Source organism: Salmo salar, chromosome ssa12, assembly GCF_905237065.1.
Source record: "Salmo salar chromosome ssa12, Ssal_v3.1, whole genome shotgun sequence".
NCBI classification, from domain to species: domain Eukaryota; kingdom Metazoa; phylum Chordata; class Actinopteri; order Salmoniformes; family Salmonidae; genus Salmo; species Salmo salar.
Genome location: NC_059453.1, coordinates 71,156,647 through 71,179,699, shown reverse-complemented (window position 1 = coordinate 71,179,699; position 23,053 = coordinate 71,156,647). Strand labels below are relative to the sequence as shown.

The following is a 23,053-nucleotide window of genomic DNA, read 5'->3' as shown; positions in this document are numbered from 1 at the left end:
CACGTCTGCTGTGATCCAGCTAGCACAGAGAAATCAGATTGACACTTCCTCCTGCATCCCCATAATCCTCCCTCCGAGGGCCTGTCGCCTTGCCCCGTTTGAACTGTGGGGATGAGCAGTGGCAGTCTGTTTGTGTGGAGAGATCAGTTCTCCTCTGATGCTGGGTGACACGCCAGGAGAGAGGAGAATGAGATGAATAAACAAGCAGCAGATTAGGGCTGTTTGAAATGAACCCTCCTTCACCAAAAATCTATAGCCCTCCTAATGAATCACACCACTCCTGTGAGACAGGGGAGCTGGGGAGGTTACGGCTTTAGCAATTAATAAAGCAAAGCCTTGATGAGAGCTGGGGAACATGGCTGTAGGGACAGTGTGTGCTTTCCAAACAGACAGGCTCAGGCACTTTTGCACCCTGCTGTTTGTGTGTTTGTGTTTGCCAGAGGGATAGCGCTGCAGACTAGAAAGGGAGCATGCTACGCCCCAGCGGATCTGTGTCAAGGAAGAGCTTTTAATCCATGCTGTGGCATCTGTTCCCCACAAATCAGAGAGGAGGATGATATCTGCTGCTCAGAAAAGAAAAGGACGACCTTCATGAAGAAACGAGGAAGAGAGCGATTGCATAAGGTGTCATCTTGATGACTTTATCCAAAACCATGTTGGGGAGAGAGAGAAAAATCAACAGATGGATGTTGCATCACCAGGGAAAAGGCTTTCTCCCTTTCCATTTTTCTCCCTCTTTTTTGATCCATATTTCATGGGCACGTCGTCTACAGTGTGGTGAGCAACACACATACAGCCTTCCAATCGAGCCACCTTTGTCACCAACGCCATAACAGCTTTAAGTCAGTATTGTCGTAAATCAGCAGCTCTTTCAAACCCAACAAAGCTATAAATAGACTCCAACGCTTACAGCCTGAGACCAGTGATGATGGCCCCTCTACAAACTCCTCTCCAGCACTGAGTCACTCCTTTAGGGCCAGTTGTAGAACATGCCACTGCCTCCTCTCTTATCCCCACCATCAGTAGGAAAGATGGATGAGACGGAGAGCGGGAGGGACATGCACAGCAAGCAGCACAAACACGCACAACAAGTCCAGCGCAGAGACCCCAGTGACCATGTTCAATGTTTCTCCACTGCACAGAGACCCCAGTGACCATGTTCAATGTTTCTCCACTGCACAGAGACCCCAGTGACCATGTTCAATGTTTCTCCACTGCACAGAGACCCCAGTGACCATGTTCAATGTTTCTCCACTACACAGAGACCCCAGTGACCATGTTCAATGTTTCTCCACTACACAGAGACCCCAGTGACCATGTTCAATGTTTCTCCACTGCACTCAATGAAGGGAACAAAGGAGATGGTCTCGCCATGACGTCTGTTTAATGGATTTAAAAACCAAATAACAGTGACCTTGCTTGGCGAGGCTAGTGATCTCTGTGAACTAATTGAGTGTATTAGGCTGAGATGCAAGCCAGCCAGTCTCTGTTCTGAGACACAGGAGATAATCCTCTCAAAAAAAGAGAGAGAAAAAGGAGGCTAACCTTGATGCAGCCCAAACCCTTTTTCCAGCTTGTCATTCTCCACTTCAAAGCCTACATGATGAAATCCCCAAAAGTAGTATAAGAGCTCTACTGCTGCATACCAGCCATCACCAGCTTCTTTCCTTCTCCTAATGCCTCATAAACGGAATATGGTAACATTTATTTTCGTTGTGGTCTTGGATCTGTGAGAGTCCTACGAGGCACTGAAGATGTGGCCTTTTCAGTCTGGAGGATACGTGGCGGGTTTCTGCTGTGTAAAGACAGGTTCATCACAGACACACGCACACACACACGCATGCTCACATACACACACACACATACAAAGTTCTCAATGGAGCTGCTATATGATTCACTGAACCACTCATCTGCTCTAGGATAGTAGGGATCATCGTCATTGCATCCGCTCCATTAGTGCGGCCTTGGAGCGTCTGAGTGTGACATATGGTAGATGGAATGGAAATGGGTGGCCTTGGAAACACAGCAGACCACATCCCTGTGACATTCAGATGCCTACTCAGGATGAAGATTGGAGGAGAGTGAAGTGGTGGAAGGAGAGCTGGGCCCTGGCTGGGGGATTCAAGCTGAGCACCACAGACTGTAAGCCAACTAAAATGATTTTACCACCCAGCACTTAGACACAGGCAACAGCCTACGGCCAGCTCCTTGGGCATTTTGAAACAGCCATCTCTTTCACCCCTCAGTATTAGTTAAATGAACATCAAGTTCACATGGTTGGTGAGGTGGGCAATGGGGTAGAGGTATGGTGTCCTAATAACATAATATATTCTACAAAGGCCTGATTTCAACATACAGTAGAGTTTAAAGTTTGAGGAATTGCATGGTTGAGAGATTATAATTAATTCCAAGCACAACAAAGGGCTACAGGATGTGCTACATTAGCGATAACAGCTTCTGCTTATGTTCCTCAGAAGTGGGGCAAACCATGCCTGATAGACTGGGTCTCGTATGTGTGTGAGTGTGTGTGTGCGTGTGCGTTTGTGTCAGTCAATCCCTACTGGTCTCACTCAACAGAGACTTGTGATAAGGGTTATCTCCAGTGCCTAACGAGTCTGCCCAGCAGCCCTCTCCATCTCCCAGTGAGCAGAGTCCAGAGCGCACAGCAGTGATCAGTTGGCAGAGCTCCCTCAGGTGACCCGCACTCTGCTCGCATGTTCATGCTACGCTGCTTTAGAACTTTATTTTCTGTTGGAAACAGCTCTGGCTCCTTCAGCCACATCTTTTTTTTTTTTTTTTCCCTCGCCCTCACTGTAAGTCAGACTGCCAAGTGAGGCTGCCAACACTGGAGAAAGAGATGTTGGGAGCTTTGGCACGTATAGGCGTGTGCTTCCCAGTGGTAGTGCAAAGGCTGAGCTGGAGAGAGAAGAGAGACAGAAAGGGAGGGACGGAGTGAGAAAGAGAGTGAGAGAAAGAGAGGATGATAAAGAGGAGGGAGAAAGAATGAGAGAAAGACAGAGAGAGAGGGAGGGAGAGAAAAAAGAGAGGGGGGAGGGGTCTGTTTTTGAGTTAAGCCCCTAATCACAGGCTGTTCTGCATGGAAGACTTAGTCACTCCCTTTAATGTCACCTTCTTTTGGTTAAAGAGAAAACACTTTCAGCTTGCCTCTTCCAGCCCCCTGTTTCCACATGCGACCCAGCAACAGCTAATGTGAACTCAGACACACAGTGCAGACACACAGTGCAGACACACAGTGCAGACACACAGTGCAGGCACAAACGCATGCATAAACACATACATTTCAGAAACTCACCTGCACGTTCATGTAAACCCAAACACAACAACAACGTCTCTCATCCCGAGAAAATAATTCGCTATCAGGCAATTTTGTGGTCAGCTCATATGACAGACATGGTTTCTATGCCCTTTGGTTGGCATACTCAGGTGTCTCATTTGTTTGTGTTAGGAAAAGAGAATGTGGGCAAATCCTCTGAGGCAGTGTGGTCCTGCTGGCTCCAAATCCATTAATTGCCTTGGCTCACTCTCTCAGCAGGTGTACCAGACATTAGTAGAAGAATCCAGAAGCTCCATGCGATCCTTTGGGACCGTTCTAAAACCCACAATAATACAGAGGGATGTTTGTCTCCTCCAGACTCCACTGTTCCAGCTGCCGAGGACCCCCCTTGCTCCGTTGCCCATATGGCTTCCAGACAGACTATTGGGTTGTGTGGGATCTTAATCTAATGTCAGAATATTGATTTATGCTTAGGTGTCCCATAGCCATTAAGGTAATTGCATGATCACTTTATAACGTCCTCCCCTGGTGGCCATGGTAATTTGGCATCCCCCACCCACCTTGCACTGCAAGCCCTGTAACCACATTATAGCTGAAAATGTAGTCAGAAATATCATCTTCCAGCCACTGCAAATTGATTTGATACCTTTTTGACTGAGTCCTGAAAACCTTTTAGTCCATCTCTTACAGTTTGCCAGTTGATTTATGCGCGGCTCCCAACTCTTAACAGGCTCTATTGATCGCCACTTTCTAGCCAGCGTTGCTGGGGAATGTATTGTTCCAAGACTCTAGGACCATTGGAGTGAGATCCTCCCTGAGATGGTGTATTTTTAGCTCCTGGGGTGCAGCAGCAAGTACTCTTTGATTACCCGTCAATGGGAAAAGACTGTGTTTAACTGCACTGCAATGTAGCACAGTAGACATGCCTCTCATTCTCTGCTTGTAGATGCTGTGATTATTGATTGAGTGGTGATGTCGATGGGTCGCGGACATTCTGTTAAGCCATACAGTGTATCTCAGTTCATGTCTGAGAAACAATCCTTAAAACTATTGAAGACCGCACACTAGTCTGTTTAACTAGACGACTTGAGCCGAACAAAGAGGCTTTTGAAGCTCGAACTCACCTTCCTGTCCGAGGATTTGGTGGCGAAGACAGGCACACGGCAGGTGAGTAAAGGCCAAAATGGTGCCATGGTCTTCCCTTCATCTTCTGCACAGAACCATCCTGGTGTGTTCTCCTCTCCTAGAAGAAAAGGATGACAGGTTTTACTTCCACTCAATTATACGTTGTTAATGACCTAAATAACTATATTTTTCTGCAGTTAAGCAACATGGGCTCTTTAGGACCCACTCCAATAAGCATTCACTTCCTATGCTTCTTAAAAATATGCAATACCTGAACAAAGTGGGCACGGGTCTATTTTTTTGTTTCAGAAACAAAGTGTAACACAATGAATTGGCTTCAGGTATGAAATATGAGTATGTAGGATAATTAGCATTGTGTGTGTGTAATCAGCCAGAGGCAGGGAGAGATGGGGCCAGGTACAGCCCACGCGTAGCAGCCCCACGCTAGGCCTCAACACTGATTAAGGTACTGGTAATGAGCCTTTATGAGATTCAAAACAACAGTAAGATTCCACCACAGCAGGAGAAAGGCATCTGCCGGATTGTAGTTAATAAAGGAGAGAATTTGGCTTGTGCACGCCGTCTGAATACCTTGAAGCCACTATGCACCCCCTCACCAGGCACAACACAGATCTGCCAACATTCCTCCATTAAGTAATTTAGTAACTGTCAATTGCAACTAACTAAAACACAATTTTGTGTGCAATCAAACAGCTTGTTTTAATTTACTCCCTGTGTCTTGTGCATAACTGCATATATCAATATGTAATAAGCCACAGAAATACAGAGTTGCTGTTTCCAAAGCGTTAACATCCCAGTGTAGCCTAAACTCCTCATTTGGTTTGAGATGTGCGACCAGTTCATTTGACAGGCACGGTTGTTTACTTGTTGTTTTGCTGTTGCAGTGCAGGTAGGAATACAGCAGACTTAAGGGCCAATTAGTTGAGTTTGGTCTCCACAAATCATAACATTTCAGATGGTTTCTCTTAACAGGACTGGTACACAAAAAGAGGGAGTCAATTTGCAGGTGATATACTACCTCAGGATGTTGCACTGCTTTTAAACCCTTATTCTGCTTTTCTAAAGATAATTAGATAAACTGGGTTCGAGCCCTGAATGCTGATTGGCTGACAGCCGTGATATATCAGACCGTATACCACAGATATGACAAAAAACTTTTACTGCTCTAATTACGTTGGTAACCAGTTTATAATAGCAATAAGGCACCTCGGGGGTTTGTGGTATATGGCCAGTATACCAAGGCTAAGGGCTGTATCCAGGCATGCCGCATTGCATCATTCATAAGAACAGCCCTTAGCCATGGCATATTGGCCATATAACACACCCCTTTGTGCCTTATTGCTTAAATATACAGTACCAGTCAAAAGTTTGGACGCACCTACTCATTCCAGGGTTTTTCTTTATTTTGACTATTTTCTACATTGTAGAATAATAGTGAAGACATCAAAACTATGAAATAACACATATGGAATCATGTAGTAACCAAAAAAGTGTTAAACAAATCAAAATATATTTTATATTTGAGTAGCCACCCTTTGCCTTGATGACAGCTTTGCACACTCTTGGCATTTTTTCAACCAGCTTTATGAGGTAGTCACCTGGAATGCATTTCACTTAACAGAAGTGCCTTGTTAAAAGTACATTTGTGGAATTTCTTTCCTTCTTAATGCATTAAAGCCTATCAGTTGTGTTGTGACAAGGTAGGGGTGGTATACAGAAGATAACCCTATTTGATAAAAGACCAAGTCCATATTATGGCAAGAACAGCTTAAATAAGCAAAGAGAAATGACAGTCCATCATTACTTTAAGACATGAAGGTTAGTCAATCCGGAAAATGTAAAGAGCTTTGAAAGTTTCTTCAAGTGCAGTCGCAAACTCCATCAAGCGCTATGCTGAAACTGGTTCTCATGAGGGCCACCACAGGAAAGGAAGACCCGGAGTTACCTCTGATGCAGAGGATAAGTTCATTAGAGTTACCAGCCTCAGAAATTGCAGCCCAAATAAATGCTTCACAGAGTTCAAGTTACAAACACTGCGTCAATCAGGCCTTCATGGTTGAATTGTTGCAAAGAAACCACTACTAAACGACACCAATAAGAAGAAGAGACTTGCTTGGGCCAAGAAACACGAGCAATGAACATTAGACCAGTGGAAATCTGTCCTTTGGTCTGATGAGTCCAAATTTGAGGTTGTTGATTCCAACCGCCGTGTCTTTGTTAGACGCAGAGTAGGTGAACGGATGATCTGGAGGAGGTGGTGTGATTGTTTGGGGGTGCTTTGCTGATGACACTGTCACGATTTATTTTGAATTCAAGTCACACTTAACCAGCATGGTTACCACAGCATTCTGCAGTGATACACCCTCCCATCTGGTGTGCGCTGAGTGGGACTATCATTTTTTTTTCAACAGGACAATGACCCAACACACCTCCAAGCTGTGTAAGGGCTATTTGACCAAGAAGGAGAGTGATGGAGTGCTGCATCAGATGATCTGGCCTCCACAATCACCCAACCTCAACCCAATTGAGATGGTTTGGGATGAGTTGGACCACAGAGTGGAAAAGGAAAAGCAGCCAACAAATACTCAGCATATGTGTGAAATCCTTCCAGCTTCACCTGGAAAAGCATTCCAGGTGAAGCTGGTTGAGAGAGTGCCAAGAGTGTGCAAAGCTGTCATCAAGGCAAAGTGTGGCTACTTTGAAAAATATTATATTTTGATTTGTTTAACACTTTTTTGTTAACTACATGATTCCATATGTGCTATTTCATAGTTTTGATGTCTTCACTATTATTCTACAATGTAGAAAATATTAAAAAATAAAGAAAAACCCTGGAATGAGTAGGTGTGTCCAAACTTTTGACTGGTACTGTATATTAGAGACACATACATTCAACACCTCTGAATTCTGCATAACTTCATGTTAACAAGCCCCGGTTAAAACATATATTTCCAGTACAGTAACAATAATTGTTCATGATATAACCTCATTGAGATTGGTTACCTTCAGAATATTCATCCATGCAGTGATGTTTAGAGAGAGTGAGAGGACAGGGTCGACGTTAACATTGTTCAATAACAAAAGCCCCTTCTGTTGAGATGCTTTCATATTTCATTTGATAACTTATTCCATATTTCTCAGAACCACTGTGAATAGGATCGATGGAACCTTGAGTGCATCTTTTGAATGATAGATTTCAGAGGTATTTTGACAACAATGCTTAGAGATTTTTAAGATCTTATGATACTGTATCGCTATGATGACTGAGGAGCAGTATTTGGGACCATGTTGAAAGGTAGGTTGCAAATTAGGATATATTGTAGCTTTTAAATATGTTGATCGTTAAAATAATAGTGCACCTGGTCTTTGTAAGAACAATACATAATAGACGTGGTATTTGACAGGAGCAACAAGATGAAGCCTCTGCTCCCAGAGAAGACTACCTGAACAATTAGAGGTGCAGGCTCAGGCAGATCATAGATTGAATAATCAATAATGATGAAGTTGGGCTATTTAGTGTTCGGGTTGCAATCATGTATAAAATCTTCATACAGTACCTGCAGAGGATTTCTTAATGATCCCCCTCTGAGATGACCTCTGAGTCTGTCTCAGATATAGCCATTCCCAGGGATGATCAGGGCTTTGAGGGTCATTCATTAAAAGGCTGTAATTGAAGGCATATTGCCAGAACTGGTCGGTGTGGGTCAGAGGGTCCACTGTTTTCCTTTGCACCTGAACACTCAGCAACTTTCTTCAGCTAATCATTCAATTAGTATGAATAACACTCCGCTATGTTCGCCATCCAAGTGATTATTGGGTCAGCAAAGGTATTGGTCCTGCTGTTGTTATTTGTCGTGGAGGGTGTTATTAAATATGATTAAATACCTGACTAAGCCCAAGGCCGTGTTTACCCATTCTGATTTCCATAAGTACTGTGTGCATGAAGGAAGGGAGAAGTGAAATGCTGCCAGTGTGTGAACACACCCTGTCTCTGGCCTTCAGCCTTTACTATGTATTAATGACGACAAATAATGGTGCCTGCCCTTCGGAACAAATGGTAAATACAGAGCCATTCTATCAGAGGCCTTAATGAGGACAGACAGACAGTCACTTCACACAGACGCTCACAAGCACACACACAGGGGAAAAGTCACTAATGAATCAGAGATAAAGCATTCTATTCACATAAGACCCCCTAAACCTTTCACAGACAGAGCAGAAAGCCAGAGCTCCACAGCCAAATCCCTATCTTTCTGTCTCTATCTCTCTCTCTCTCTCTCTCTCTCTCTGTTTCTCACTCTCTGTTTCTCACTCTCTGCAGCTGCCATTATTCTGTTTGATGTTGTGATGTAAACTGAAGCCTCATGGATAATGATAAACAACAACAACAATGAGTCTCATCAGGAGGTCTGAATGAAAGAGAGAGGAAAGAGAGAGCTTGGGCTAGCCACTTAGTACACCACTGGTCAGTACACCACTGCCAAAACCTTGAATAGATCAGTTGTGACGGCTTACACTCCATCACAAAAAATTGCTGGCAGGAGCTGCGTGTGGAAGCTCTCAGATGTCAACCACTCAAAATGAAACCTTAGTACCAATACACTAAGGATGGATACTGAGGTTGGATACTGTGGAGGTCAAACATTCATCCACTCCAGTCTTGAATGCAGCTGTGGGGCTCCTTCCCTATTCCACCTGGCTGCCCTGATAATGTTTACTCATCATAAATATTTCCCACATTTGAGCACAGTGAGATGTTGAGATAATCTTTGCAGTCTGACAGATACATTTTGGGGCGTAGAAATTCTAAAGTTTAGCAGCACATTTGAGCATGTGTCAACGGCTTTATTGTCTATATTTGAGTCATCATCACTGGCCATCTTTCCATCTTATCCAATGCTGCATAATTACAACAAATAATATATTGAAATGGATGTTGCTTGAGCAAAGCAAATTAGTTGCAGTTGCCATAACAACACTCACATAACAGTTTCTTTGGACCCCAGCAAGGTCGGAGTTTGCCACCCAGAAATTGAATGTGTCAGTCAGACAGCCACTCACAAACCGATCGTTGTCCATGGTGCTGAAATTGTGTGATGTCTATGTGGCTGCATGTCCTGTATAGGCTACATGAACCTGCATGACAGCTGCTATTTATAAAAAAATATATAGAAAAATGACACATCAAATAGCCTGAGGAAAAAGGTAGTTGGCTTGAGGATAAATTCAGCCACTCTGCTATTTATTGTTGAACTCAGCAGGTTTTGTTTGGCTAATAGCCTACACAAATGGGCTGCAATAATCAAAGTAAATTACATTAAATCCAACTTGAGAGACTTCCCTGGTCTCCTGAAATCCTCCTTTTTTGTGTGCAAATGTTTTCACCACAGCTTGTAGGTTCAGGTTGAGGGCCCGACTGTTTTCTATACTGAGTATTGCCAACCCAGAAAGTCTTTCCTGAGACATTGTGCATTATATGTCCGTTGCACTGTACACAATTTAAACTTACTCTTGAATGATGCATGCCAAGATATAGAAGAGATAAGGGACTGTTGATAATTGCAACCACACAACTCAAACACCAGTTCACTAGTATGAACAAAATCGCAAACCGCTTGTTTTGTTCAAGCCCTCAAGAGCTGTTGTTCTCTAAACATGATAATCTGTTTGCATCTGCCAATTGATTGGCTGTCCAGTATCCAGACGACCTGTCCCCAGAACTTCTTATACAGTTCATCTCTTTCCGTAACGTGTTGAGGCCGGCAATTAAGGAGAATGAGAGGCTCAATTAAAGATGTTGCAGAACAGCTGTATTTGAAGCACCACTCACTGCAGTATCCCTGAAGTTGCAACAGCAATCAAGCTGTTTTTACCATCCTGTAACTGTCGTTTCTGCAGAGAGATCGTTTGCTAAACTAAAACTCAAACTAGTTAAGAAGCATTATGCTCTAGGTCTGATATGTGATTTTGAAAACCTGAGTAAGCTCCTCTCGTTGAACTGGCACCGTCGTATCCTTGACCACAGCATTTGTTCACCGATATCCCCTTATACACTATATATACAAAAGTATGTGGACACCCCTTCAAATTAGTGGATTTGGCTATTTCAGCCACACTCTTGTTGCTGACAGGTGTATAAAATCGAGCACACAGCCATGCAATCTCCATAGACAAACACTGGCCTTATTGAAGAGCTCAGTGACTTTCAACATGGCACCATCATAGGTAGCCACCTTTCCAAAAAGTCAGTTCATCAAATTTCTGCCCTGCTAGAGCGGAACTGTAAGTGATGTTATTGTGAAGTGGAAAAATCTAGAGCAACAACGGCTCAGCCGCAAAGTGGTACAATAGGCCACACAAGCTCACAGAATGGGACCGCTGAGTGCTGAAGCATGTAGCGCGTAAACATCGTCTGTCCTCGGTTGCAATACTCACTACGAGTTCCAAACTGCCTTTGGAAGAAACGTCAGCTCAAGAACTGTTTGTCGGGAGCTTCATGAAATTAATTTCCATGGCGGAGCAGCCGCACACAAGCCTAAGATCACCATGTGCAATGCCAAACGTCGGCTGGAGTGGTGTACAGCTCACCGCCATTGGACTCTGGAGCAGTGGAAACGCGTTCTCTGGAGTGATGAATCACGGATCACCATCTGGCAGTCCGACGGACGAATCTGGGTTTTGCGGATGCCTGCCCCAATGCATAGTGCCAACTGTAAAGTTTGGTGGAATAATGGTCTGTGCCTGTTTTTTATGGTTCGGGTTAGGCCCATTAGTCCCAGTGAAGGGAAATATTAACGCTACAGCATACAATGACATTCGACACGATTCTGTGCTTCCAACTTTGTGGCAGCAGTTTGGGGAAGGCCCTTTCCTGTTCAAGCATGACAATGTCCCCATGCACAAAGCAAGGTCCATACAGAAATGGTTTGTCGAGATTGGTGTGGAAGAACTTAACTGGCCTGCACAGAGCCCTGACCTCACCCCCATCGAACAGCTTTGGAATGAATTGGAACGCCGATTGCAAGCCAGGTCTAATCCCCCAACATCAGCACTTAGTGACATCAGATCATGTAAAAATGGCTTTCTAAACACATTTGATTGACTGATCAGTGCCAACCTCATGAATGCTCTTGTGGCTCAATGAAAGCAAGTCCCCGCAGCAATGTTCCAAAATCTTGTGGAAAGCTTTCCCACAGTGGAGGCTGTTATAGCAGCAAAGAGGGGACCAACTCCATATTAATGCCATTGATTTTTGAATGAGATGTTTGACGAGCAGGTGTGCACATACTTTTAGTGTACGTTCAATCAGTTTTTCTTGTAGTTTTTCATGTTGTTTGTCTAATTTTTGTAATGACTTGGCGCTGCCTATCTTGGCCAGGACGCTCTTGAAAAAGAGATTTTAAATCTCAATGAGCCTTTCCTGGTTAAATAAAGGTTAAATTAAATTAAATTAAAAATCAGTAAAAACTATATTTTTCAAGGCCTGAGGCACATTTTCAGTCACATTCCTGAAGCCCAAGAAGCTGAAGCACTAGTACAGTTGAAATCGGAAGTCATTAAAACTTGTTTTTCAACCACTCCACAAATTTCTTGTTAACAAACTGTAGTTTTGCCAAGTCGGTTAGGACATCTACTTTGTGCATGACACAAGTCATTTTTCCAACAATTGTTTACAGACAGATTATTTCACTTAGAAATTCACTGTATCACAATTCCAGTGGGTCAGAAGTTTACATACACTAAGTTGACTGTGCCTTTAAACAGCTTGGAAAATTCCAGAAAATGATGTAATGGCTTTAGAAGCTTCTGATAGGCTAATTGACATCATTTGAGTCAATTGGAGGTGTACCTGTGGATGTATTTCAAGGCCTACCTTCAAAATCAGTGCCTCTTTGCTTGACATCATGTGAAAATCTAAAGAAATCAGCCAAGACCTCCCTCAGAAAACAAATTGTAGAGCTCCACAAATCATCCTTGGGAGCAATTTCCAAATGCCTGAATGTACCACGTTCATCTGTACAAACAATAGTAAGCAAGTATACACACCATGGGACCACGTAGCCGTCAAACCGCTCAGTAAGGAGACACGTTCTGTCTCCTAGAGATGAACGTACTTTGGTGCGAAAAGTGCAAATCAATCCCAGAACGACAGCAAAGGATCTTGTGAAGATGCTGGAGGAAACAGGTACAAAAGCATCTATATCCACAGTAAAACGAGTCCTATATCGACATAACCTGAAAGGCCACTCATCAAGGAAGAAGCCACTGCTCCAAAACTGCCATAAAAAAGCCAGACTATGGTTTGCAACTGCACATGGGGACAAAGAATGTGCTTTTTGGAGAAATGTCCTCTAGTCTGATGAAACAAAAATAGAACTGTTTGGCCATAATGACCATTATGTTTGGAGGAAAAAGGGGGAGGCTTGCATGCGGAAGAACACCATCCTAACCGTGAAGCACGGGGGTGGCAGCATTATGTTGGGAGGGTGCTTTGCTGCAGGAGGGACTGGTGCACTTCACAAAATAGATGGCATCATGAGGAATGAAAATTATGTGGATATATTGAAGCAACATCTCAAGACATCAGTCAGGAAGTTAAAACTTGGTCGCAAATGGGTCTTCCAAATGGACAATGACCCCAAGCATACTTCCAGAGTTGTGGCAAAACGGCTTAAAGACAAAAGTGTGTGCGAGCAAGGAGGCCTACAAACCTGGCTCAGTTATACCAGCTCTGTCAGGAGGAATGGGCCAAATATTCACCCAGCTTATTGTGGGAAGCTTGTGGAAGGCTATCCGAAATGTTTGACCCAAGTTAAACAATTTAAAGGCAATGCTACCAAATACTAATTGAGTGTATGTAAACTCCTGACCCACTGGGAATGTGATGAACGAAATAAAAGCTGAAATAAATAATTCTCTCTACTATTATTCTGACATTTCACATTCTTCAAATAAAGTGGGGATCCTAACTGACCTAAGACAGGGAATTATTACTAGGATTAAATGACAGGAATTGTGAAAAAGTTTAAATGTATTTGGCTAAGGTGTATGTAAACTTCCGACTTCAACTGAACATACGTATGTAAATTATAAAGGTTAATATGGATGACTTTTTGGATGGTTAATTTCAAAACTATTTATTAAATTAAAGAAAATAGACATAGATGACAGGCGCATGGGTCCCCAGAGATCGTGGGCCCCCTGCCTTGCACTGGCTGCAGGGCTGTCTGGTATGCCAGTGCATAACAACCAGAATACATAACATGAATCCTCCTGCTTTGAAATTGAAGGAGATTGACCAATGCCATAGTGATAATTGCTACAGTACTTGAAACTGCAGCATGCAAGGACAATTTTACTACTTGAACCTTCAGCATGGTACAGAAAGCACATGGCCTGTCTCCTGTATTCTGCTCCCTGGTGCTTCACCATAGTGCTGGCTAGCAGTGGATTAAGAGGGCGTGTCAGAGTGTGTGCCGGGACAGTCAAGCCACACTCCACTTCTCAGGCGTTGTCTATCGATCAGCTGCTGGGGAGGAGAGTCTGACACACTTAGAGATAGCAGGGTAACCGCAGGCAACAGCCCCCTGCCTGCCCTCTGCTCCCTGTGGTGGAACTGATTGCTTGCCTCAATCATCCTTTCCACACTCCCCCCTTCCCTCCTTTCAATATCTCTCTTCATGCCTCCATCCATTCCTCCGTCTCTCTGTCTCAGTGCTCATCAAATCAGCAGTCCTAACCCTGCCTGGAAAGGCTGGAGGTCCGTACATTGAAATAGCAATTAATTGCTCTACAAAGAATCAACCCATTCATTAAGCTATGCTCTTGGCTATGTTATTATAGGACCCCCTCAGAAACAGTAGGCTAACTTGAAGCGGCATGGGAGATTCTGTGGAACACGTTGCTTTCCCCAATTCATATTATTAATGGCGCCCAGAGCTCTGAGTGCGCTGCAGCACTGATGTGGGGCAATTCTCCCATTCCATTTCCAGGTCTCATAACTGCACCATATGTGGTCTAAAAGTGACAAATGTTGTTTCCTGGAGGCATCTGTTCTATATTATATCTGTGATGTTAGGCTTCAGTGCTGGTCCCATCCTAAGTAAAAACTATCTCTACATCGCAAACTTTTCATATCTGGCAGACTTTCGTACTGTATATATAATGTCAATGCCCAAGACAAAGAGCTACACTAAAAGACAACTCATGCTATAAATGTGATTCAAATTGTACCTCAGGCATACAATTATGTTCCTGTACTGTAGCTTAAGTGTAAGAAATTAGATGAGATTTATGTGTTTTGAAAGTACACTTTGGGGATAGCATTTGGCACGATGCGTATTCTGTGCGGTAACGTAAGGAGTGTACATGAAAGCATACCTGAGGGATATAAGTGTGTTATATAAATGGTGGTAACAGTCATAAACGCTGGTACAGAGTTTGGCTCCAAAATGAGCTTTGTGATGTCTAATCGCTCACTAAATCATGCATAAAAGCGTTTGCTATTTGGGGCATCAGCCATTTGGAGACATTTTGGAGCATGGCACTCCTCTGTCCATACAGGATACAGCTGAGTGGAGTGCAACTGCTGATTGAACTGGAGGACTCCCCAGGGCGTGCATCAGGCCTGCATTACCATGAAATGACAGGAGAGCCTAGTGACTGCAGGCCATGCGTAAAATCACATCAACAACTCCCTTATTGTAATTACATTTGGTTAAATGGGAACGCAAAGTGTGGGTTTAATGCAATTAACATGTAATTGACATTCTGGCCAAGTTGGTGTCGATTCATTCTATTTCACACCAGAGATTTAACAAACAACGTCTCAATGGATTTTTCCCTAAATATGAAAATATGGCATGGAAACCTGCATAGATACATTTTCTCGATGTTGATAAGTGTCTAAACCTATAGTTCTAATCTATGTAACTACCGCAATAATGCATAGTGAACATTACCAGTGACATTAGGAAGCCAGAGAAATAAATGGATATGGAGTGCATACAGGCAGGTAAAGTGATGGAGAGAAAGTTTTAGGGCAGGTCATGATGTTTTGTATTAAAAACATTCCAAAGATTGAACTTTAAATAGGCATGTCCCTCTCACTGAATAGCTAGCTGTGCTTCGGGGATCTTTACACTTCGACCACAACAACCACTTATTAGTGTCAGCCCACATTGTTATTTGCTCATCACCATAAAAACATTTTGTGAAGCATCGTGAGCTTGGCATCGGGGAGCCCATTGTTGTGCGGTCAGTGTGTGTTCTGCAAAAACATTCACTCTCCAAGTGACAGCTGGATGACTTTTTGATTTTATTAGGATCCCCATTTGCTGACTCCAATGGCGATAGCAAGTCTTACTGGGGACAAAAATGAAAAAGACATTACAGACTAAAAGGACATTGCAGACAAAAGACTTTACAATTTACATACATTTAAAAACATGAACATGTAGTGTGCGTGTGTGTGTGCGCATCTATCAATTACACATACATGTCAGTACATACACACAAAAATCAAGTCACATGGGGGAGAGGCATTGTGCCGTGAGGTGTTGCTTTATTTCGTTTTTGAAACCAGATTTGCTGTTCCCTTGTGCTACATAAGACGGAAGGGAGTTCCATGCAATCACGGCTCTGTATAATACTGTATGTTTCCTTGAATTTGTTCTGGACCTGGGGACTGTGAAAAGACCCCTGTTGGCATGTCTGGTGGGGTAAGTGTGTGTGTCGGTGCTGTGTGTTGATGACTATACAAACAATTTGGAATTTCCAACACATTAATGTTTCTTATAAAAACAAGAAGCGAAGCAGTCAGTCTTTCCTCAACTCTTAGCCAATAGAGACTGGCATGCATAGTATTGATATTAGCCTTCTGATTACAATGAAGAGCAAAATGTGGCACACTGTTCTGGGCCAGCTGCAGCTTAACTAGGTAATTTTTTGCAGCACTTGACCATATGACTGGGCAACAATCAAGATAAGTTAAAACTTGAGTCTGCAGGACTTGCTTTGTGGACTGTGGTGTCAGAAAAGCAGAGTGTCTCTATCACAGACAGACTTCTCATCATCTTTACACACAATTAATTAATATGTGTTTCGACCATGACAGTTTACAATCTAGGGTAACACCAAATAATGTAGTCTCTTCAACTTGCTCAACAGCCATACCATTCATTACCAGATTACCAAATACAATGCTCTTAGTTTTAGAGATATTCAAGACCAGTTTATTACTGGCCACCCATTCTAAAACTGACTGCAACTCTTCAAATCAAATTGGTCACATACACATGGTTAGCAGATGTTAATGCGAGTGTAGCGAAATGCTTGTGCTTCTAGTTCCGACCATGCAGTAATCTAACAAGTAATCTAACAATTTCACAACAACTACCTTTTACACACAAGTGTAAAGGAATGAATAAGAAAATGTACATATAATATATGGATGAGCGATGGCCGAACGGCATAGGCAAGATGTAGTAGATAATATAGAATACAGTATATATATATGAGATGAGTAATGTAGGGTTAGGGTATGTAAACATTATATAAAGTGGCATTGTTTAAAGTGACTAGTGATACATTTATTACATCCAATTTTTTTATTATTAAAGTGGCTAGAGATTTGAGTCAGTATGTTGGCAGCAGCCACTCAATGTTAGTGATGGCTGTTTAACAGTCTGATGGCCTTGAGATAGAAGCTGTTTTTCAGTCTCTCAGTCCCAGCTTTGATGCACCTGTACTGACCTCGCCTTCTGGATGATAGCGGGGTGAACAGGTCGTGGCTCGGGTGGTTGCTTTCCTTGATGATCTTTTTGGCCTTCCTGTGACATCGGGTGGTGTAGGTGTCCTGGAGGGCAGGTAGTTTGCCCCGGTGATGCCTTGTTGCAGACCTCACTACCATCTGGAGAGCCTTAAGGTTGTGGGCGGAGCACTTGCTGTACCAGGCGATGATACAGCCTGACAGGATGCTCTCGATTGTGTGTTTTTGGTGACAAGCCAAATTTCTTCATCTTCATGAGGTTGAAGAGGCTCTGTTGAGTCTTCTTCACCACGCTGTCTGTGTGGGTGGACAATTTCAGTTTGTCCGTGAAGTGTACGCTGAGGAACTTAACCTGTTAGGGCTAGGGGGCAGTATTGACACGGCCGGATAAAAAACGTACCCGATTTAATCTGGTTACTACTCCTGCCCAGTAACTAGAATATGCATATAATTATTGGCTTTGGATAGAAAACACCCTACAGTTTCTAGAACTGTTTGAATGGTGTCTGTGAGTATAACAGAACTCATATGGCAGGCATAAACCTGAGAAGATTCCAAACAGGAAGCGCCCTCTCTGACAAGTTGTTGTTCATTTTGGCTCTGTTTATTGAAGACTGAGGATCTTTGCCGTAACGTGACATTTCCTACGGCTCCCATAGGCTCTCAGAACCCGGGAAAAAGCTGAATGATATCGAGGCAGCCTCTGGCTGAAACACATTATCGCGTTTGGATAGTGGCTGGTCAGAGTACTCTGAGACTCACGCTCGTGCACGAGGGCACGAGATGTATTTATTTTCTCTCTCTTTGTACGTATACAGGCTTTCCCGGTCGGAAAATTATCGCTTTTTTACGAGAAAAATTGCATAAAAATTGATTTTAAACAGCGGTTGACATGCTTCGAAGTACGGTAATGGAATATTTAGAATTTTTTGTCACGAAATGCGCCATGCTCCATGCTTATTTACCCTTTCGGATAGTGTCTTGAACGCACGAACAAAACGCCGCTGTTTGGATATAACAATGGATTATTTGGGACCAAACCAACATTTGTTATTGAAGTAGCAGTCCTGGGAGTGCATTCTGATGAAGAACACCAAAGGTAATCAAACTTTTCTAATAGTAAATCGGAGTTTGGTGAAGGCTAAACTTGCTGGATGTCTAAATAGCTAGCCCTGTGATGCCGGGCTATCTACTGAGAATATTGCAAAATGTGCTTTCACCGAAAAGCTATTTTAAAATCGGACATATCGAGTGCATAGAGGAGTTCTGTATCTATAATTCTTAAAATAATTGTTATGTTTTTTGTGAACGTTTATCGTGAGTAATTTAGTAAATTCACCGGCAGTGTTCGGTGGGAATGCTAGTCACATGCTAGTCACATGCTAATGTAAAAAGCTGGTTTTTGATATAAATATGAACTTGATTGAACAAAACATGCATGTATTGTATAACATAATGTCCTAGGGTTGTCATCTGATGAAGATCATCAAAGGTTAGTGCTGCATTTAGCTGTGGTTTGGGTTTATGTGACATTATATGCTAGCTTGAAAAATGGGTGTCTGATTATTTCTGGCTGGGTACTCTGCTGACATAATCGAATGTTTTGCTTTCGTTGTAAAGCCTTTTTGAAATCGGACAGTGTGGTTAGATTAACGAGAGTCTTGTCTTTAAAATGGTGTAAAATAGTCATATGTTTGAAAAATTGAAGTTTTTGCATTTTTGAGGTATTTGAATAACGCACCACGGGATTACACTGGCTGTTGAGTAACCTCTAGCCCATAGAGGTTAAAACTTTCCACCTTCTCCACTAGGTTTGTTTAGAGTTGCAGTGATTTCATTAGCAGTGGTTGATGATGCGTATATTGTTGAATCATCAGCATACATGGACACACAGGCTTTGTTTAATGCCAGTGGTAGGTCATTAGTAAAAATAGAAAAGAATAGAGGGCCAAGAGAGCTGCCCTGCAGTACACCACACTTTACATGTTTAACATTAGAGAAACTTCCATTAAAGACAACCCTCTGTTTTCTACAAGATAGATTGCCATATTGTGGATTCAGAGCTGAGGTTGAAAAGCTCTGCCAAAAGGATGATACAAGCACTTGGCAAAAGCTGGGGAAGCGGAGGAAACAACTCAAACCAAAATACTAAACAAACCACATCTCCACGCTGTTGTTGTCCTAGCTTCTCTTAGAAAACCATTTTGTTTCTACGGTAATGGGATTGAGAATATACTACACAGACTAAAGCTTTCAGAATGGTACTAAAATGTGTTTTGAAAGTCATTTGGCTTTGCATTTTGTCCAATGAGCTGCAGGTAGCCGAGTGGTTAGAGCATTGGGCCAGTAGCAGAAAGGTTGTTAGTTCGAATCCCCGAGCTGACAAGGTGAAAAGATCTGTCGATGTGCCCTTGAGCAAAGCACTTAACCCTAATTGCTCCAGACTCACTGCTGACCCTGGCCATGAGCCCACTCTCCGAGGGTGTCTCAGGGGGAGTTGGTATATGCAAAAAAACATATTTCCATTTCACATGTGTATAATACCCACTTGTGTGAAGCTGGAGAAATATAAGCAACCACCAAATGATTATCATATGGGTAGGGAGGTAGCTATGATTGCTATAAGCTATCTATATGCAACAGTTTCTATAGATCCCATGTCCTAATCAGTACTCCTGCTGTGTTGTTGATGTAAGAGTGGGCAGGGGTGAATGGTGATTTTTTTTTTTTTTCCTTTCTGACACAGTCAGACAACATCACAGGCTCTGCTGGAGAGCCTACAGATGTACTCCAGCACACAACCTCACACCCTGTGAGAGCTGCAGCACCATGCAGAGATCCACTCTATTGGTCTTTTCACTGGCATTTCTGAGGACAGATAGAGATATTCAGATATTCTGATGGAGAAACGAACACCGGGGATAGCCAAACAGACACGACTTTAGCCTATAACACATAACAGTACACGTAATCCCGGCCCCATCGGCCCCATCGGTCACTGTGTGAGTTGTCCCTTGGGGCTGCACAACAGGATGTTGTTCAATTGCATCTCTGGCTGCTCATCTGTAAAATGCATTTCATGTTGTGGTATTTAATCTAGTTCCAGTAACTTCCTTTGAAACCTTTACAGATCTGTGCGGGAGCTTACTGTGAAACCAACGGCCTCTGGGAGTTAAGCAGCCTCACACAGAGCAGTGCCCAAGCAACACAATATCAGAGCGCTTAGAGAGCAACACCATAGACACAAAACCATGAGTGGGTTATGTGTGTGTGTGTGTATGTTTGGATGAGTGTATGCGTGTGTCAGGAGGGAGTGCCTGGGGTGATGGGGAAATAGGAATGATGGGGGGGAAGCTAGTGTCACCATGGCCAAATAATCAGATTAATATCGTGTGCAGTAGCCCTGCCTGGCTCTGCACGGGCCAGTTGATCAGAACATGCTTTGATGAACCTCCCAATGGATGGTCTCCAGAATCAATGGGTGGAGTCAGGCTATACAGCCAGGCTTTCGGTAGTGGGGAGGGGAAGACTGGAGTGGTAGGCAGTAGGAAAGCACAGTGCTGCTCCCTGCTGGAAAGGGACCAGCTCTGGTGCAGTCCTCTCAGACTGTGAGTGTGCTTTCATGCTCAGCTCAATATGGCCTAGCCTCTGAGGCCAAGCACACATTATACAGAACACACACATTATCCCTGAGGGAGGTCTTTGGTTAATCTGATTCAATAACACATATCACCAGACTTTCACTGAGCCAATGACCATAAAACAAACCACACAGGGCCTTAGCTGGAGCATGTGCCTTAACCACCGTGTCTGGTATATTACTGCTATTTTGCAAGGATTTGTAAATTAAATGTTTTAACCACTACTCTATAAAGCCTAAACAACACCACAGAAATCAATTGACCATGTGTAATTTGCAGCTGTAACTATGTACGTAACTGGTGTTTTGTATCCACCCCCCACTGATTTCAGTAAGGGTAAGGAAGGGTCATGTAATGTAGTACTCACGCTGTGCGACCTTGGCCAGGTGCAGCCGGTTGACCCAGGAGATCTTGCTGAGGGGACTGGGGGTGTTGAAAACCACCATGAAGCTGACGGGACGTCCCGACCTAGAGGGGAATACCCACACACACAACGTAAAACACCTGACTCGTGCTCTGTGGGGACCTCATCATTGTTCTACTGTCCACAGCAAAGCAGCAGTTAAAAGCCCATTTGTGTTTTATGGGTCATGCACTGCACTGGAAAATAGCCTTGGGTTTCTTTGGATATGTCATGAGATTGTGATATGGTTGGATTATATGATAATACAATTCTGGGCTCCTGATTGTGTAAAGTTATTTTTATGTGATTTCTTGAAGCGGTTTGTGCTGTATTTTACACATGTTGTAAACAAACCCCCCAATGGAAAACTGAAAACATACTGTCGTTTTATTCTAGTGTACTATAAGACTGCCTACTCCTCCCCTTTGGAGGCCCTTCTGGGAGCAGGAGGAGGAGAGAGAGGAGAGGGAAAGGGAGAAGAAAGCGTCAGAGTCCTGTAACCACGGAGCTGTGACAAACAGCACATTTCTCCCCGTTTCAATCAGGATAGTGGAAGTGATGTGAAGGTCAGATGATGCAGCGCTCCGTTTGACCCTGAAGGTTGTGGTGCAGTCACCTCCGCACTGAGATGCCCAGATCAGATAAGAGAGGGGATGAGAGGGGAGCATGAGCTGCTAACACACAAAGAAAGAGCCCCTCTGCTCCTTGCCCCTCGACATGCCTTTTAAACTCTGGGTAAAAGCTGACCGTTCTGGTCCTGCATGTGGGAATAACGTGATCCTTGAACGGGGGGAGCTCAGTGTGGAACTATTAAAGGTCAAAGGTATCCGGTAGGGGCTCAGTACTCTGAGATCAGCAGCTGTGAGCCAGCCACCAGGTTACCTCTCTCTACATCCACCAAGTCCCCCGGCTCTCGTCCTTGCAGTCTGCACAGACGTAGGATCTTCATTTGATTACTCTTTTGTTGCTGAGACTGTTTCTGCACTGCAGATGAGTTAGGAGTTAGTGATTTACATCAATTCACTGAATATCCACACTAACACAAGGTTATAGTAACAATACTGCACGTTCCATGTATAGCCTAACCACTGATCAAGCAACATTATGGACTAAATGTTCAAATCCTGTTGTTGCAGGATTATTTTGCTGTGACAATATAGGTAACCTTAAGATCCTAGATCTGTATATGCAAAATACCTGTTTGTTTTTCTTCTGTTCTACATGAATAAACAGGGACATGGATACTACTTGCTTCAGGTTGAGTGCCAGGCTAAAAGATACAACAGCAGTACACATCTCCAGTGACTCGATTCAGCAGCAGGCCTCCGGATAGCTGTTTTCCCTGAAAAGTGGCCCCATCTTAAAGGTGAAGCTCTCATACATTCCTCTCTGTCTCTGTATCTCTCTCCCTCTCTCTTCACTTAGCCAGTGAAAGTACATTTGTCACTGTACTCAATGCCCTGCTTGTTAAAGAGCCATTCCTGACACACGCACGCACGCACGCACACACACACACACACACACACTCACAAAGGGAAGGCATTTCACATTCAGCCGTTCAGACATCATTAGAGGGTAATTGAGTGGAGAACGGTGTGCAGCCTGAGAATCTGCTTCTGTCATACCTGCCTGCTGCCCGGCCCGCTCCCAATTCATTTTCACTCAGACAGAGTGAGAGAGTGAGAGCGAGAGAGTAGACAAGGACAGGAAGATGTAAGTAAGATCTCCAACTTCTTTGACAAAAGTGGAGCTTTCACACCGAGATGTAATTCATACCCTTCACTGCTTAAATACAGCAG

At 43.4% G+C, this 23,053-nt stretch overlaps 1 protein-coding gene across 4 annotated transcripts in view; it reads right to left on the bottom strand.

Annotated features, from left to right (window-relative positions):
• Positions 1-23,053, bottom strand: part of LOC106565901 (rho guanine nucleotide exchange factor 10-like protein) — a 128,592-nt gene that overhangs the window by 62,735 nt on the left and 42,804 nt on the right. For all 4 annotated transcript variants that reach the window (XM_014133570.2, XM_014133569.2, XM_014133567.2 and 1 more), the window contains 2 exons: positions 21,219-21,319; positions 4,420-4,538 (listed from right to left, as the gene is read on the bottom strand). In XM_014133570.2, the coding sequence (XP_013989045.2) occupies positions 4,420-4,538; positions 21,219-21,319 (220 nt within the window). The remainder of the gene's footprint in view (positions 1-4,419; positions 4,539-21,218; positions 21,320-23,053) is intronic.